We start from the raw sequence: 18,828 nt of genomic DNA on the forward strand, positions 1-18,828 counted from the left end.
CCCCGAAGTCAGATCACCCCCGACCAGTCCGCCGCCAGCCGTGTCGCGGCGCCCCGGCCGCTGCTCCAGCCGCACTCCACCACCACCTCGAGTGTCCGGTGGTATGGCTCCTTAGCTCCCCACGGCGTGTGTGGTACAATCGCTGCAGACCGTGATTAAGGCCTACCTCCTTCAGCAGGTCCGCCCTTCCGGCGGGTAGATGGCCGTGGTGGGCGAGGCGCGATCGGTAGCTATTCTGGCTCGCGGATCCCCGCTGCCAGGCTCGCGGGTCCTCGCAGATCACAGCAGGCGCCGCGGTTCGGCGCCACCCTGCGCCCAGCCGCCGGATGTAGGGCCTCGCACCGGTCTCTTCAAAAAGCAGGCCGCAGGCCGAGGCCTCTATTTCCCTCTCACCCCGACCTTAGGCTCCAGGCCGTGATCCCGGGGTCCGCCGCAGTACAGCCAGGCGTGGTACGCCGTCTCCGACGGGGCTCGGACTCAGGTTTGAACACAGCACGGCAGCGCTGTCCTTAAGGGAGCCGGTGCGCCTAGATAGGTGCGCTCCAGCCAGGATCTTCTGCCGGATTTCACGGGGAAAACAGTTGTCCGGTGGAGCTCGGTTCCTAGGCGGCCATCTTCGTTGGCGCCTGGCCACGCCCCGTGTCTTTTTTATAGTGGTTGGTACCCACTGTCAGTTCAGAATCCTACCTTTCGGCCTAAAATCCGCTCTGCGTATCTTTACCAAGTTTCTGGCCCCAGTAGCAGCTGCATTACGAAATCAGAGTCACCAAGTATTTCCATATTTAGACGATTGGTTCCTGAAAGCACCATTGGCTTCTCTAGTGGCTGCAGCTGCAAAATATTGCATGGATCTATTCCGCAGGTTAGGCCTGTCTATAAACCAACGAAAAGCATCGGTGTTCCCAAGACAATGGTTTTCCTAGGGTACAACTTGGATACCCTTTGCCTCAAAGCTTTCCTCTCACAAGAAACCTTTGCAAGAGGAACTACATGGTCAATGGATTCAAACTACAGGATCATTTGACGACGTGATAACTATAACTCCACACATGAGAGAGGCGTTCGTATGGTGGACATCTCTTGAAGGGCCTTTCATTTCTGTCCTTGATCCCAAAATTTATAATCACCACTGACGCGTCCATGGAAGGCTAGGGAGGTCACCTCCAAGATCTTCAGATTCAGGGAAAATGGTCTTCTTCACAGCGTCAGATGCATATCAACAGGCTAGAGTTGAAGGCCATCTTTCTCTCCCTGCACGCTTTCCTTCCTCGGATAAAAGGTTAATCAGTGTTAGTTCGGATGGGAAACACCACAAGCATGTTTAATATCAACAAACAAGGAGAGACATCTCTGACTCTTTCTTAGGACTCTCAACAACTTTGGAGCTGGCTGGCACTTCAAAGAATATTCCTAAGAGTGGAACATGTGCCAGGGCTTCGGAATACTCTTGCGGACACCCTCAGCCGGAACCAAGACAACTGCCACGAGTGGGAGCTCGAACAAGGCCAACTGGACAGTAACTTCTCTCATTGGTGGAAACCAGTGCTGGACCTGTTTGCGACTCAAACCAACTCCAAATGCCGGTTTTTCACAATCAGATTTCCTCTCCCAAACTCTCTGGGGAATGCCCTTTCAATGCGTTGGTCAGGAATGTATGCTTACGCCTTTCCTCCCATTCCACTGATACCCAAGGTCCTGACAAAGATTAAAATGGAACACTGCCGACTTCTTCTGATAGCTCACAGATTGCCCCGGCAGCACGAGTTCACGGAGCTTCTCCTCCTCTTGGAAGCCCAACCCATCAGTCTACTACTGACACCAACCCTGTTAACCAGGACCAGGGTCAAATGTGTCACCCGGATCCAGCATCTCTTCTTTTGCATGCATGGCTTTCTGAATTATTTGAATTTAAGGATTTGACAATTGCGCAAGAGTGTGAAGACATTATCGCCAGATCGGAAAGCACCAGCAAAACGTACAGATTAAAATGGAAACAATTCTGCCTATGGTGTCTCCAAAACAAGGTGCATCCGTACCTTTCAACTCCAGAACAAGAACTATCTTGCTGTCTTTAGCTAAAACTGGGCCGGTATATTCTTCAATCAAAGTTCACCTCGCAGCTATCTCCTGATATAGACGCTCCCTAAAACGTCTATCTCTTTGCTGTACCAGAGTTGTACAACAATTCACAAAATGTTTATTTCATACTTATCCACCTGTTCAATCCTGGCCCCCTGAGTGGCACTTGAACGTAGTCCTATCCCAATTGATGAAGCAGCCTTTTGAGCCCATCCATAGGGTAGATTTCAAGTATCTGACGTGAAAAGTAGCTCTCTTGCTCGCCCTAACATCAACTAGAAGGGTTAGCGAAATACAAGCCTTCACCATAAAACAGCCTCTCCTTCATTTTACAGATTAAATGGTTATCTCCGTACGAATCCCAAATTCATCCCTAAGGTTCCATCACAGTTTCATTTGAACGAACCTGTCATTCTCAGGACTTTCTTCCCAGATCCTTCTACACCTTCGGAACGAGCACTACACACTCTAGACATCATAAGATGCCTTAAATTCTATCTGCAAAAGACTAAATCTATCCGCAAGACAGATCAATTGTTTGTAGCGTACGTACAAGGTCGTCAGGGTACTGCGGTGTCTAAAACCACCATTGCATGATGGTTAGCAGACACAATTCAATTTTGCCACGATAAGGCAGGCAAGCCTTTGTAAAGGACAGGAAAAGCTCACTCTACAAGGGCAGTCTAGTCTCTACATTGGCTGCCATGTTCACTGGAATTCCACTTGAAAAATTTGCAAAGATGCAACGTGGAACCAAAGCATACGTTCACGAAGCACTACTGCCTGGAATCGACACAACATGCTGATGCAGCAGTGGGACAAGCGGTTCTACGTCTTTTATTTCAGTAAGGTGAGCCTCTAAGTAGAGGAGTTTTTTTCCTATTATCAGTATTGATTTGTTTTAAAATATATATATATATTTTTTTTCCTTATTGGTTATAACAGTTAGTATACTGTTCATATTGACTAAAAGATGTTTTATTTCACATGTCAATACCTTTATATGCATGTGCTGTTAGACCAGCACTTTCGTAAGATCATACTTTTGGGTATATATTTTGAAATATTATTGACACTACCCACCATCCAATAGTAGTGCTTATTTGATTATACATTACTGCTTGCTATTCTGATTCAAGCATGTCATTCTATGAAAGATACCCAAATACTGGATGAGAAATAAGTTACTTACCTGTAACTGCAGTTATCCAGTATTGTACCTTTCATAGATTCACATGCAACCCACCCTCATCCCTGGAGCGGCTCTCCTTACGTTCCAGTATTACTTTACACACGTGCTGGAAAATCTGAGGGGCTCAGCCTCTCTTGGGGAAGGTTCTAGAGGGTGCTGGGTGCTGATGGGTTTTGTTCAAGTTTGGTCCTTTTTAGAAAAGGAGGTAGATAGGCTATTAAATGCATGGATGCCTCCATGATAGCCTATGAAGTTCTTCCCACTTCGACAATGGAGAATGATTCAAGCATGTGAATCTATGAAAGATACCAATACTTTTGAGGCTTGGTTTTAAAACAAAGACAGGTCGTTTAATGACTTCATTGGTTTGAAATAAGGCAGACTTTTTAGCTGTGAAATCAGCAAGGACTTACCCGTGGGAAACTTCATCATGAGAAATGGAGTGGCAGCACACTTAATAAGTGCAATTTGGAGCTGCAAAAGTCAAACGTTCAGCATGTTATGTACATATAAATACGTTTTAATTGAGGTACCAGTAGAGTCTACACAATCCCTCTGCTTCCAGAGAAGCCTTGCACAATTCCAAATGCATACATTGTGTCTGTGAAGCTAGTAACAGCATTTGTCTTAGAAAAGATAAGGGCAACAAGATACCAACCTGGACGGATTTTACACTGGGTAAGTGGCCGCTCTTATCAACCTGATAGTCTCCAGTATTGGATCTTTCTTAGAGTCACATGCTTGAATCATTTCCCGTAGTTGAAGTGGGAGTCCCAGCATAGAATTGCAAAGCTGTAATGTGTTATAAATATGTCAAACTGGCTGTAAAGCAACATATTTAGTAACCAATTCACTCAATTTTCTTCGGAAAAGAATTTCACTTTCAAGTTTTTAATTCCTACAGCAAGTAATATTGGGAAATATCTCTCTCTCTCTCAAACTCTGATGAGAGAGATTCTGACAGATCCTTTTGTCAGACACTTAAAAAAAGAGCCTTTTCATGCTTTGTGGTTCCTTGTTCCTGTGGAAAGAAAAGACTTTATTCAGATGATCCCCATCCCAAAATGTAGAAATTGGCTTCACACAAATTGAAGTACTGCGAAATATGTCACACTTTCTCCTCATATATTTTGAAAGACAGAGAAGGTAGGCTTCGAAAGCTCAAGAACAAGGACACACCAATATCTGGCGAGGAAAGTGGAACTACCTCAGAATCCTCCAAAAGATCTCACAAGAGAGAGAGAGCAGAGAGTCATTCTTCAAAGACTTGAGAAACATCCTAGAAAGGCTTCTAATAAGAGTCTTCAGAAAGTATCTGAAGAGCGAAGCCCAATTCTCAAAGCACTCCAAAGAGGAGGATTCATCAAAAGCCACATGTGGGCCTACGATTCCATCAAGTAAGGTTGTGATTACTGTTAAAAAAACGTTGACAAGAAGTAGATTATAAAAGAAATTGAAACCCTTGACAAAATCCTTGTCGATCTCATTACCAGAGAGAGAGACACCTCAGACGGTAGCTACGTCAACTTCGACAATCTTAACTACATAGATGGTAACTTCTTCAAAGACAACACCCACCTCGCCGGGGACCAAACTAGCAAGTAAGAAATCGTCGTCAACATCATAGATGACATCGCTGACTATACCGTTGACGCAAGAAAGTGTTCCTGATTCTGTGCCATTAATACTTGAACATACATCTCATAAGAAAGTCTCACCTTTACCACCCAGTCCCCTATTAGATATGGAGGAGTCTAATGATGATGAGGAAGATGATGATGCTCCATTTGGCCCTGCATAGAGCCCAACTGACCTCCACATTAAATACAAGATTGTGATTGTATGAAAGGTGATTATTTTCCCCCTCAGGACGTCCAGGAGTTAAGAAAAATTATACTGCCTCATTATTTTCATGGATTTGGACTTTTGGACCAGGAATATGCATATCAGGAGGAGATGGTGCAAGTTCCTAGAGCTCTGGGTAGAGACTTAAAATGTATGCTCAAAGATTACCACAAACAATGTCCTGGTTCTACCAAGCCTACACCACCAAAGCAACCTTTGGTGCCACATTCTCTAGAGGTTCAGCCATCAACACCTAAAACGTCTCACTAGGTCACAAGTACAAAACCTAAAACGCAGCAAGTAAAGGCGATCCCACCTCACAAGTTGCAAGATGTGTATTCAGATGAGTACAGAGAAGCATGGGAGATCCACAATGACCGGCCGACACTCCGCCAGACAACATAGGAGACGTTCATCCTCTTCTGAAGGGCTTCCAAAAGATTTGATATTCCATTCCAGTTCTCAAAACAGATGTTTTTTTTTTATGACTTCAAGGAGCCGACACGAAAGTCAGTGAAAGCGAATCTCATAATTGAGTTCTTATGGAATGAGGGAATTAAAGTAGAGAAAAACCCAGCGACTGTATCAGCTATCAACCCTTGTCTAGACAAGAAATATAAAGCAACAATAAGGGGGAGGGGGGACAAGGAGCTGAATATAGGTCCAGTGACTTGTGCTCCTGAAAACTAGAATCGTATTCTGCGAGAGTCTCAGTTCCTGTAGGAGAGAAGTAGGGTGTGAAAAAGAAAGCTGTAGTCGTTCTCAAGTTATAGTGTCTGGGGACAGTGTGTCCTGGTCTTGGTGCCCTCACACACCCTGAAGGCTGTCATGCTTCATCATTATGCAGTGCTCCTCCTCAGACCGGCGCTGCAATGCCCTACGGGTCCCCCGGAGGGTCACTTTGTCGGAGACCTTTTTAGAGATAAAGCCGTAAGGGTGTGTGCGGGTCTGAGTGGCAGTGGTGTCCTAGTGTGAGGTTAAAAGATGGCTGGAGGGGTAGCTAGAACATTTAATAGAGAATAACCCCTCTGTCATCAGTAAAAAAACTAAATGTTGTGCTACTTGAGGGTGATGATGGCCCACTGTAGCTAGACAGATAACATACCCCGAATAGGCATGTTGAAGGTCAACATGTTTCGCACAGTGAATGGTCTCAGATATACGTAGTGACACTAATAAGGAGAAAGATCTAAATACATTTCGAAAATTGCCCCATGAAGTGCGGCTGAGAGAATCTCTGTCAACCTACCTGACCTCTCGCCGCCTCAGTACCGAGAGATGAGGTAGGTTGTCAGACCTCCAATCCCTATGAGAACTATCTCGAATATTCTCTCAGCTGCACCTCATGGGGCACCAGGACACACTGTCCCCTGACACTATAACATGAGAACGACTACAGCTTTCTTTTTCACGCTCTATATCTACAGGAACTGTGACTTTCGCAGAATAAGAAATATAAAGCTCCAGAAAATGCTCCAGCTTGTCTTATTGGTCATCTTAAAGCTGATTCTATAGTCATGCAAGCATCCCAATGCTGTTCCAGAAATCCATCTGCATCTTTCCCCACTCCTGATTTGGAAGGGAGAAGTACTGATAATATAGGCAAGAGGTTTTCTACCATAGCATCAACCACAGTGAAGAGCAGCTAACTCGGATGCTACAATCGACAAATGTGGTCCGACATCAGAATGTTTATTGAATACTTTCCTGAAGATAAGCAGGCGGAAGCTAAGAAAATTCTCCTAGAAGGAGAAAAAGCATCTTCGGAAAGGATTGAATGTGCTTTAGTCATTGCATCTACATGATTTAAACAACCAGCAGGAGCAGCCGTTCTCCGAAAACAGGGATGCCTGAAGCCAACATCTTTTAGACCGGAGGTCCAAAGCAAAATTCTTGATATGTCTTATGACAGAGAGGCAGTCTTTGGAAAACACATCAATGATGCCCTTCAAACGTTTAAAGCAGATACTGACCATGGTAGGTTGCTGGGTATTCTACAACAAAGGCGGTCGCCCTTTCAAGGGATCAGAGGTAGAAGGCAATTTTCCTACAGAGGAGGATTTCCGTCTTACAGTTATCAGCCATATCAGTTTCACCAGCGTCGTCAGTATCCTTATTAACAACAATATATTTTGCATCCCTCAGAGGCTTATACAAAGCAAGCAGCGCAAAGAAAGCAAGTACCTCCAGCTAAGGACTCAAATAGAAGACAGTGATGTGAGTCAGGCACCGGTCACAAACCTGTTGAAACAACAGCCAGTAGGAAAACCAATAATTTGCTTTTTACTGAGAATAGCCAGTGCTTCAGTCCTGATGTGGATGGAAAAAACTACATCGAAACAGTACATAAATAGCAAGAGAGAACCAGATCTCACCTCTTATCTCATTAAACACAATGGACTAAGGTACCGTCACAATTCCATCTGAATGAACCAGTAGTATTAAAAACTTTATTCCCAAACCCCAAGGACATAGCAGTGAGAGCATTTCATCAGCAAAAGTCTTTAGCCTGGCTCAATGAGAGCTCTTTCGACCAGGAGTTTGTCTACATCAACAACTCTTTTTGCTGATGTGTCAATACAAGACACCTGTAGAGTAGCGACTTGGAAAACCAGACACACATTCACTCAGCATTACTGTTTGGATGCGGCTGTGGGCCAAGAGGTCATTAAGAATCTGTTCCAATAAGGTAAACCGAATAGAAAATGTATATTGTTTTAAGTCTACCTACCTTCTGATGGATCTAAAAAATATTGATGTCTTATCAACTGCTTACTATTCTGATTCAAGCATGTGAACCTATAAAAGATACAATACTGGAGAAGGAAAAACATTACCGGTCACTGTAATTCTCCAGTATTGACATCTTACATAGATTCACATGCAACCTCCCCTCCTCCCCTAAAAGGCTCACCATCCATTCCTAGTAAGTTATTTTAAACATTTGTGCTTGAAAATCTGAAGTATGGTTGCCCCTGAGGGGGAGTGGTCAACAGGGTGTTGTAGCTTGAGTAGCTGAAGTTTATTTAGTTTGTTTTAAACAGTGCAAATTGGTTACTAAATATGATGCTTTACAGCCTGTTTAACATATGTATAACACATTACTGCTTTGTAATCATACTATGGAACTCCCATTTTGACGCGGGGAATGATTCAAGCATGTAACTCTATGAAAGATGCCAATACTGGAGAACTACAGTTACAGGTGAGTATGTTTTTCCTTATTGTACATACTGCATATACAGCAACATGTTTGCATCATCATTTTAAAGACATGATCCATCTACAAAATCTATTAGTTCACAATTTGGTGTAGCTGCATCTGTAAGGTCAACTTGGGGCTTCGTTGCATGCTTGTTTACCACAAGACAGTCATAAGTTTCTCCTTCTCTGTTCGGCATCAATGATACAGGTCTCAGAGTGATAAATTGAAGTAGAGTGATGTGGCAGGCAGACTAGTAATGAGGAGGAGAGCAACAACCGAATGAGGAACAGCCACAATCAAGGTAGAACTCAATACAGTGTTTTCAGAGACTTATACAACATAGGCAGCAGCAGCTACAGAAGAGAGTCCTGGAGGTAGCCCTCCCGCTTTGTGGTCTAAGATAAAAGATTAGTATGCTAGCTTTTTCTGATTTATTTTTTTTTAAACGTTTTTTTATTGCAGATCAAAATACAGTTTACATAGCATTACTGGACCATGTCAGCACAGACTTTTCCTCATTCTAATTTCGCACCTGATTATTACAAACAGCCGTTCATCCCACATCCCGTAGTCCGGGCGGCATCGTTCACTTCCTCAGTGCGTGCTACACTTCTTCTTCCCATGGTCGTAATATGAGGTAACCTGGCGTCTGCTTTTCAGTCAATACCCCCCGTCCCTCCAGTAACATCAGACATTAGTTCCCCTGATCTTCAATTTGTACCCCTGAACCCGCACTACTACTCCCCCCCCCCTCCCTTCCTCAGTGTCCTCGCCTGCGCCTGGCCCGGGTGGCGTGAATTTGTGGTAATGGGCAGAAGCAATTTGGTGTGTACTATGTGTGTGCGTCTGGCGGGGGGCCGGCACCGCGGCCCTCATGATCTGGTCACCATGGTCCTCAGGGTCCTCCCCCCTCTCCTCCTCCACTGAGTTATCACGTAGTGACTGTACTAGCATTTCCCATGCCAATGCTGCCTCCTGGGCACGTTCGTCTGTGCCGCGGCGGGCCAGTTGGTATCTGATCGTGCTCTCGGCCGCCGCCCACTTTAGGAATTCGTTCAACCACCTCCGGTGTGTCGGTCCCGTCCTCGACTTCCACCCCTTGGTCAGCTCCCTTTTCGCTAATATTAGGCCCATGTCGATGAATTTACTCGAAATTTTGTTTTTGGGTGTGTGTGGAAACCAATGTAATATGCTGGTGGCACTGTCGAATTGCAGATTCCTGTCTGTCACCTCATTCAGCGTGGCGCCAATGTCCGTCCAGTAGTCCTGGAGCTGAGGGCAGTCTCGTAGCATATGTACTAGGTCCGCCCCTACTTTATTGCATCTGGGACATGCCGCTTCTACTGCTCCGAAGTACTGCGCAATTTTACCAGGGGTGAGGTAGGCCCTATGAAGAATGTAAAAGTGTATTAACTGGAAGCGCGCGTTCCTAGTGCTCTTTCTCGGCCTTCGTATCAGTTGGGACCAGGTAGTGTCCGGAATCTCCCTTTGTAGGTCTGTCTCCCATTTGGCCTTCAACGCCGCTAGCGGCTGCAAGGATTCGCCCATCATTCTTGAGTAGAGGCATGTCACCGCCTTGAAGGTGCCCGTAGCCATCATTGTGTACTGGCAAGCCGACGCCGTCGGCGGTTCGGCCAAACCCTCCCCCCAGTGTGCCTGGATAGCCCTCACCACAGCCGCGTGTAGTAGGTAGTCCCCCCTCGGGAGATCGTGGCGCTCCTGCAGTGTCCGGTACAGGGCCAGCACGCCATCGTCATATAAGTCCCCAACTACCTGTAATCCCGCCTCCTCCCACAGCTGGAGCCTCGTCCAGTCATCTCCATGTGGGAGCGCCGCCAGCATGCCCAGTGGGATCTCGGGCGCATACGGGCGGTGGATTCCCGCTCGTTTCTGTGAGCGGTTCCAGCATAAGCGAAACGTCCGTTCCTCCTGGGATAGGTCACCAAGTGTCAGCTTTTGCCGCAGGGCAATATAAGCCAACACATGGCGGGGGGTGCCGGCGTCCCTCTCCAGGTCCGGTCTGCGGTAGGTTCTCGCAACTTCTTGCGTGAATGTCAGTAGTTGGGCGGCCAGGTAGTAGAGTTCAAAGTCTGGGACCGCTAGGCCTCCTTCGTCTTTGGGGCGGGTCAGTGTCGCTAAGGCGATCCGGCGTCTGCCCTTTCCCCATAAGAATGACACGAGTGCCGATTTTAATTGTTGAAAAATCGCTCCAGGCACCCACACAGGGAGAGTCCTGAAGTAATATAGTAAGCGTGGTAAGGCAACCATTTTCAAGAGAGATATCCGTCCGGCTACCGACAGAGGTAGGGTGGCCCAAAAGGACATGCTGTTCCGCAAAGCTCGGACACAGCGGCCCACATTACCGTCCAGCATGTTCGCCTGGTCGCGGTATATATGCACCCCCAGATAGGGCAGGCAGTCAGGCTCCCATCGGAGCAGTGGGCGGGTCGGGGGTGGGATCGTTTCCCTCCGCAGGGGGAAGAGACGGGTTTTAGCCCAGTTCACTTTCAGGCCTGATAACGTGCCAAAGCGCGCCAGCAGTCTCTCTGCTCCCTCCACAGCACCATCGGCATTCTCCAAATAGAGGAGAATGTCATCTGCATATAATGAGATGAAGTGTCGCATTCCTCTGAACTCCAGCCCTCCGTAATAATCACCCCGCCTGGCCAATGCCTCCAGAGGTTCCACCACCAGTGCAAATAGCAGGGGAGAAAGTGCGCAACCCTGTCTGGTGCCACGTAGTACTTCGAACTGGAGGGATATCAGGGCACCAACCTTTACTCTCGCCCTAGCTGCCGCATATAGTACTTTCATCCAAGTGATGTATCCCTCCCCCAGGCCGAACTTCCGCATCACTCTATACAGATATTCCCATTCTAGGCTGTCAAAGGCTTTCTCGATGTCCACAGCCAATACTAGGGGAGTCTCTGCATCAGAAGGGGGGTCGTCCATCAGTCGGAGGAGCCTCCGTATATCGTGAGTTGTGTTACGGGTGGGTATAAAGCCGGACTGGTCGTTATGGATTAGGTCTTGCATGTGGGACAGCAATCTGGAGGCCAGCACAGTACTCAGGATCTTATAGTCTGTCGTTAACATCGACAACGGCCTGTAGGAGGCGGGGTCCGTATTCTCCCTCCGCGGCTTCAGTAGAGGAATCATTATGGCCTCACGCATTGACTGGGGGAGTCGGCCTTTATCTTTGGCCTCGTTGTAAATTATTTGGAGCCTAGGGGCCAATTGGTTGAGGTATCGACCATAAAATTCCACAGGCAACCCGTCTATGCCCGGGGTTTTGTTCCGGGCCATCCGCTTTACCGCACTCTTTATTTCTGACCGTTCTATTGAGCCTCCTAGGGCGTCAGCTTGGTCCCGTTCAAGTTGCGGTAGCTGCAGCTCATTTAAGAAAGCGTCTATCGCCTCACCCTGGTCCCCAAGATGCTAGCTTTTTCTGATCACCATGATTCTGTACTGGTACTCAAAGGCCAAATTAATCTTGTTCATGACAATTCCTTGTTTCATTTGTACCAGCACATACATGTTAATCTCTTTTAGACCATTGTAAAGGTTAAGGGGTGTCCATTTTAACTTAATTTTGCAAGGATTTTGCCATGGCGGCATGCCCAGGAATCCACTGTCTATAATGCCCAGCCATACCAAACAAAGTTATCACCAGGGAGATGTTTACTGTACATGGTAAATTACAGATTGCTTCAATCCTTTCTGTCAATAAGTTACACTTTTTTGTGGCGATCTTATCACTTAAATAACTCACACAGGGAAAATACTATATTGTAGTTTCTCTTTGAAATCCTTATGCTGAGTCTTAGCCATTTCACTCAGGAGATAGTTGGAGTTATGCTTCCATTAGTCTAAAGTAACAGAGGCAAGCAGAAGATCATAAAACATACTGGGCTAAAGTAGAATTCCCAGGAATGAACAAGATGTCCAAATATGTTTTTAAAGGTTGGGCAAAGGTTGAAAGAGACTCAGTAAACCCTTGAGGAAATCTCCGCCACACCAGCTGAGAGACACTTAACGATAACGCAAAGAGAAACTGACCCTATATATAGATTGGTTTGGAAAAGAAGGTTGAACACAAATATACCATGGTGAAACATTGTGAAGTTGTGGGAGTACAGAAGAGGATAGTAACAAGTTTGGAAACCACAGAGAAACTGAGGATAACCACATTATTTATGGCTCTTACTATCTTGGACAAATCTGTACACACTGGTCTTTCTGACCTTTTTGATAAGGATCTTAGGAGTATTACATCTGCTAGCAGTCTGTACCCGGACACCTTTCTTGATAAGATACATGATAATTCCTGTTTGAGCTACAGGCTTTAGAGGGTGTTGTTGAATACTAGGCAACTTTTTCATAGGATTTATCTTTAATGGTTCATTTGATATGATGCACCCCACATTGTTATCTGCTGTAGACCACAATGTGGAGGTCCACAAAGCAAGCAATTCAGACAGCTCTTTAGTCATTTTAATGTTATCAGCAATAGGTTGACAATTTCTTTCTCAAAGTAGAATAAGTACTTCATCTTCTTTACTCTGTGGCATATTGAGGTGTACAGAAAAACATGCAGTCCAAATTACACATATTATCTGATAGAGATGTCTAGCCGCACGTTCCTTACCTTTGAATTATCCCCAGGTGCCAGAATTGGATCCAGAAACGGTTTTACAGACCTACCTCTGCGCAGCGGTAGAGGGCGTTGAGAGACTCTGAAGCGACGTCGTCCGCCCGATGTGATGTCAACAGAGTCCATAAAAGCCCTTCTGGGTTGTGCTGATGTCAGTTTCTTCCTTTCTGCGCTTCCACGCGGATCCGGAGAGTCGTACCTTTGGCCATTTTTGGCCTATCTCGACATTTGTTAATGACACAGTGGGCCCCTTTTCTGGATATTTTTGAGGTCCTGTGGACTACGATGTCGACCCAACACCCTCATTCTATTTACATGTAGTGTCTGGGCATGCGCCATAACCCCGAAGTGTGCGGCTGTGGTCGTCAATATTGCAGGAGTACTGTATGACACTGTTAGCGGTTTGGTGGTCGAAGGTCCCTTGTCGGTCACAGACTTCTTCTAGCTTTGAGGACCGCTCGAGGGCCAGCTCCTGAAGTCCTTTGTCTTCACTGTCGACTGGTAAGTCACACCGTAGGCAGTCGGAGTCGCGGTCTTCCCCGACTTTACCACATATGTGCAGTGTCTCTGACACACCTCCATTTCCTCCATTGCTGAGTCCGAGCTGATCGACTGCCCTTTACCTTCAGTATTCCCTGGCACCAAGACGGCTCTGGACCAGATGAGGGAATACTATCTTTCCCTTCATGCTCTTTTTTGGTTCTCCGCCTTCCTCTGGTGTGCATCTCAGCCCCAAGGAGGCAGGAGAAGCCTTGACTGACTCCAAGACGTAACCTTCCTCGGTTCTCTGATCTATTGTAGTGAACAAATGGAATTCTATGCGGAACTGCTGCTGCTCACTGCTTGACCCAAAGACATTTAGAGCCCACTTCAGAGCTATTTCCCCGCACATGATGCTTGTGGTGACGTCACAGGAGAGGTGTGACATGTATGCCGAAGCAGAAGTGGTCTTCTCTGTGCAACCTATCTTTGGCAGTGGATCAACTTCGGGGGACTCTCGGGCCCGATCCTATGATGCCCGCTGGATTTAGAGACCCATGATTGGTATACTAATTAGCTTAATATTCTCCCTTAGGAAGTGGAGTGCCTTTTTGTTGATCTTATCTGTATGCTGTAGTTCCGTGCTTCTTTTGTTTGTAAAATGAACGCTCAATAAAAATATATTTTTAAAAATAATAAAAAGATTCTCTCGCTTTCAGCCGGTCTTTGGTTGTGCGCCCGGAGAGGGGTGATGTGGCTGGATCAGAGGTCTTCTTTCTCCCACACATTCATCTTTCAAGCATCTGTGCTTTGGGGACTGCCACTCCTGCCGGTCTTCCACGTACTCACATATTCTCTAGAACCCTCTCACTCCATACCATGGATTAGTCACACCGTATCTGCTATTGGACTCCTCTGATTTTTACCTACCCAACCAGTCTATTATCCAGTAGTCTCCTCCCCAGACGACAATTTGGTGCACTTCTGACACATCGAGATATATCACATAGAATGAGCAAACCAACAAATATTAACTCTGATCAGATTTCTCCTTAATTTTGTTCTTTGTGTTTAGACTATCTGGCCAAATCACTGTTCCCGGTGCTGGGCTCTATTCAATCCCAGTCCCCTTGGAGAAATCTCTTCCTTAACTTGCCACTTGTTGTCATTTTGTGGAGTCTGGCTCACCGCTTATCCCATTTAATCTCTAAATGAAGCCTTTTCCTAGCAAACAGTGCACCAGATTCTGTGAAAGGAAACAGTCACCCGGGAAAGCTCATAACCGTCACATGTTAAATACAAAAATGTTGCTACTAGCAAAATATTCTGAGTATGATCCACCGTCTGAATTGTAGAAGTACATAATGCTAAAGTCAGTACTTTCTTCTACATTTCTACATCATCTTCAGTGCAGCAAATGGAGTAAGCACATGTGATTAAACAAAAACTATCAAGCAGGTGCCTAGCTCTTCTGATCTGAAGAATGCAAGAAGACCTCGAGAAGAAGGTAGAGTACTTCAGAAAGCTGACATTTAATCTGCAGTACCCCCTTGTCTTTAACAATTTCAGAATGAGGCTATGCTTACTTGAACAGTTTGGCTAAACGTGCAATGTACAACTGTGGAATAAAAAATGATAGTGTGCTTAAATGTGTGTTGATGTACAATAACGCTTTGGTAGCACTTTAAGCAGATATAAAAATGATTTCCCATTTCCTTCCTTTCTTAGGCAACTTTGTCCCCATAGTAGGGGAAGAGGGCTACTCCTAGTGCAAGCAAATTTCTAGAACTATAGCATGGCCACAAAGGAGAGAGAACGGAGGTAAAGGCTCTCAGGAAGCTGAGAATGAGGGGAAGGATGACACATTAAGTGGTTTGGTCCAATAAAAAGAGGCTAGTGCAATAGCTAAACATGCACATTAGCACACATTTTTATATTGGAAGCGGTATCAGTCGTTCATGTTGAGCTAACATTTTACTATATTTCTTGTAGGGCCCACCCTAACACCTTAACAGTAAAGGCAATGAACAATATATGCCATAGTAAACATTGTGTTTAAATGTATGCATAGCATTGCTGATGCTAAACAATTTCTTTCCCACATCAAACTGTGGCACAGCAAACTGGCTGTTGAGCTTACTTGTCTTGTGGATCAAGTAAACAGGCAGACGTGTTGGTCTTGACCTCAATCATTATTTCCTAGGTGTTGGGCGACAGGAATTTCACAAAGTTGCAGAGAGAGACGATGTCTGCAGTGCAATCGAAAACATAGAGAACATTATGGAATGTTTGATACTAAGAGTTGAACTGCACTAAGTTTGAGCAGACACACATGAACGTGATTGGATCCCCTCCAATGATCAGTTGCTGTAACAATTCAGCAGTGAAGTAGTTGATTGGAAATGATCACTCAAAGCAACTGCCCTTATAAAAAAAACTATCCTTCAGAGTTTTTGTGTTCTTATTCTTTCCAGTAGTGAGACAATAATACGATTTAGTAAGCTTCATGTTATATAAAAGTCAGTGCTGGGCAGTGCTACTAAGATATGGTTACAGTGTAACTGAAGATACTCGTGTCTTAACTAATGTGGATATTTACAACAAGGGGTGGTGAGGGACAGAGTCTCTGAATTAAGCAGAATACTCTCATCCAGTCAAAAGATCAGGGCTAGATCCAACACCGTTTTTTAGCTCATTGCACCATCCCAGTTTCAGAACCTGGCTGTATGCAAATTAGTCTGTTCCTGTCCCAGTGCATGATGGGAACAGGGCAAACCAAACTACAAAAGCCAATTCTTACACTGGGAAGGAAACAAGCTTCCGGGGACCGGTTTCTGGCATTACAGCCGTCTTCGGCCCGGCTTGCTTGAATCCTGATGGTGCAATGAGCAAGGGACTCATGTCTGAGTATACCCTTCCACGCTTAGGGTGGACAAAAATATTTACAACAAGGGGTGGTGAGGGACAGAGTCTCTGAATTAAGCAGAATACTCTCACCCAGTCAAAAGATCAGGGCTAGATCCAACACCGTTTTTTAGCTCATTGCACCATCCCAGTTTCAGAACCTGGCTGTATGCAAATTAGTCTGTTCCTGTCCCAGTGCATGATGGGAACAGGGCAAACCAAACTACAAAAGCCAATTCTTACACTGGGAAGGAAACAAGCTTCCGGGGACCGGTTTCTGGCATTACCAACTAATGTGGAGGCAGCTAGCCAATCCTTGAAAAAAACTGGTGGGCGAGGCTAAAGGTTGTTGTATCACTGGTGCAAATGTTGGTCGAACTTGGGGTGAAGCATTTCTCACCTGTCAGATTGTCCCTTCACCAGCAGACAACCTTTCTTTATTCTATGCATCTTAGAAGGGGCTATAATAGTTAAGAGGTGGGAATATTAAAATTAAAATTAAAAGCGCTGTAACCACTTCCAACACCCTATGCCTTCAGCTTTGTTAGAGCAATGCTTGAGGTTTTGATTTGTTTGCAGGAATTAGATCTTTCCAAGCTCAAACTATTATTTTTAAATGTTAGCTTTTCACTTTGAATGTACCCTGTTGTTTAAACAGTAGTATACAGGGCCGGACTGGGAACCAAAACTGGCCCTGGCAAAGAGCTCGGCCGGACCCCGTGGGAACGGCCGAGCTGTTTGCCAGGGCCGGTTTCGCCCGTTTTTGTTACAGGGACGATTTTGCAGCTTTGCTGCAAAAACTGCCCTGTAACAAAAACGGCCCCCAGGGCCAAAATTCGGCCCCCGCCCTAGCGGCCCACCGGGGAAACGCCCGGTGCCCGCTATGGCCAGTCCGGCCATGGTAGTATACCACGGAAGGAAAAAATATACATGCTCAAAGATACTTTGTGTTTATCTCTAAGTGTTGTGAGTGTCATTTGGTGCCGCAAGAATATTGTGTGTTAAATGGTTTAAAGTTATTAGTTAAACAGGTGATATCAATACCAAGAAAAGGAAATAGGTGTCATTTGTGATACCCCCCCCAAAAAAAACTGTTAAAGAATACATTATTATAGTCCCCTCTGTGCTTAGAAGTCCAATTTTTTCTGAATGTGTTGTATTCTGAATGTTGTTGCGTTACTTGGATCTCAAACAAACTCACATGCAAAAAGTTGGTAAGAAGAAAAATATGTACACATTTGGACATGCTTTGCAATTGTAGTATCTATTTTCTTTACAGAATACAAAGGATCTTCAGACTTCACTAAATATCCTGAATATTCTTAATGAGTTGATGTCAGTGGGTAAGTTCAAAGACAACCAAGACTTATTTTAACGCAACGTTTTGTCTGGCAGCATTTTATATTATATAGCCCAGTTTGTGTATTGAAAGATGAATGGAAACTGAAAGCACTGTTCCCAATCCAGATAGTTTAACCGGAAATCGTAAATCAAACAGTTACATTACATGCATAATTCATAGAGATCATGGACAGTAATTGGGCTGACATTTGAAATAAGACTCACCTCAATCATTTTGTGTAGATAACTCTTTTAACCTTGTTTGCAATTTTTTGTTTGGAACTCTAACAGTAATAAGACAAAAAAGACGAGTTTATCTAAAGAGCGTATATTAATACAGCTTGAGATTTCCTGCCCCACTTCAACCTTCCAATTTACTTGGGTGCGTTCTCCTTCCTAAGTTTAGAAATCCTAAAGTATTTTGGGGTTCAGCACAAAAACAGTGTCAGATTTCGAACTCGTTAAAACCTTTTGCTCTAATATCTCTCTCAAGACATGCAGTAGTGTTTCCGCAGAAAAATGTATTCAAATCATTTCTAAGCTATTATCATATATTCATATAATCGGTCTTGGCAAGGCTACATCATGATATACCTTGAAGTATAAAACTATTTGCCATGGAGAAACAAAATATTTAGAGTTGTCAGGGAGGGAATGGTGGTTCGGTTTCCAATATAACAAAGATACTGAAACGTTTTGTCAGCGCAGGTGCCTCAACCATCTTCCAAAATGAGCAGTCACTTGCTTAGCTGCCTTCATAAGTCACCACATTATTTTTCATTTGGTATGTGTCACACATTTCATTACCAGATCCATCCCACCCTAATGGAGCATCCCAAACAGTTCAAGTCTGGGGTAATCAAGAATCTCCTTTATGGCTTGAATACCTACTTCCAAAATAGTTTTCTCTGGGTATCATTAAATATGTGTATATGATTGCACAGCACTCCAGATCCTCTCCAAAACTCCATGGAGGTATTATGGAACAGCAGCCTAAACTTAACCCGAGTGTAATACCTGTCATAAATGGTTTTCTTGTGTTCCTCTTTTATTTTCTTGCTTAATGTTAGGCTACAATTCTCCCATGCTTACTCATTTAGTATTATAGATTAGCTCTCTAACTCCTGA

The 18,828-nt window shown here is 44.9% G+C and overlaps 1 protein-coding gene across 2 annotated transcripts in view; it reads left to right on the plus strand.

Moving 5' to 3' along the window:
* AGTPBP1 (ATP/GTP binding carboxypeptidase 1) overlaps positions 1 to 18,828 on the plus strand; it is a 1,069,504-nt gene that overhangs the window by 332,614 nt on the left and 718,062 nt on the right. For both annotated transcript variants that reach the window (XM_078675801.1, XM_078675802.1), the window contains exon 5: positions 17,639 to 17,702. In XM_078675801.1, coding sequence (XP_078531927.1) covers positions 17,639 to 17,702 — 64 coding nt within the window. The remainder of the gene's footprint in view (positions 1 to 17,638; positions 17,703 to 18,828) is intronic.

Source organism: Lissotriton helveticus, chromosome 2_1 (assembly GCF_964261635.1).
Source record: "Lissotriton helveticus chromosome 2_1, aLisHel1.1, whole genome shotgun sequence".
Taxonomy (NCBI): domain Eukaryota; kingdom Metazoa; phylum Chordata; class Amphibia; order Caudata; family Salamandridae; genus Lissotriton; species Lissotriton helveticus.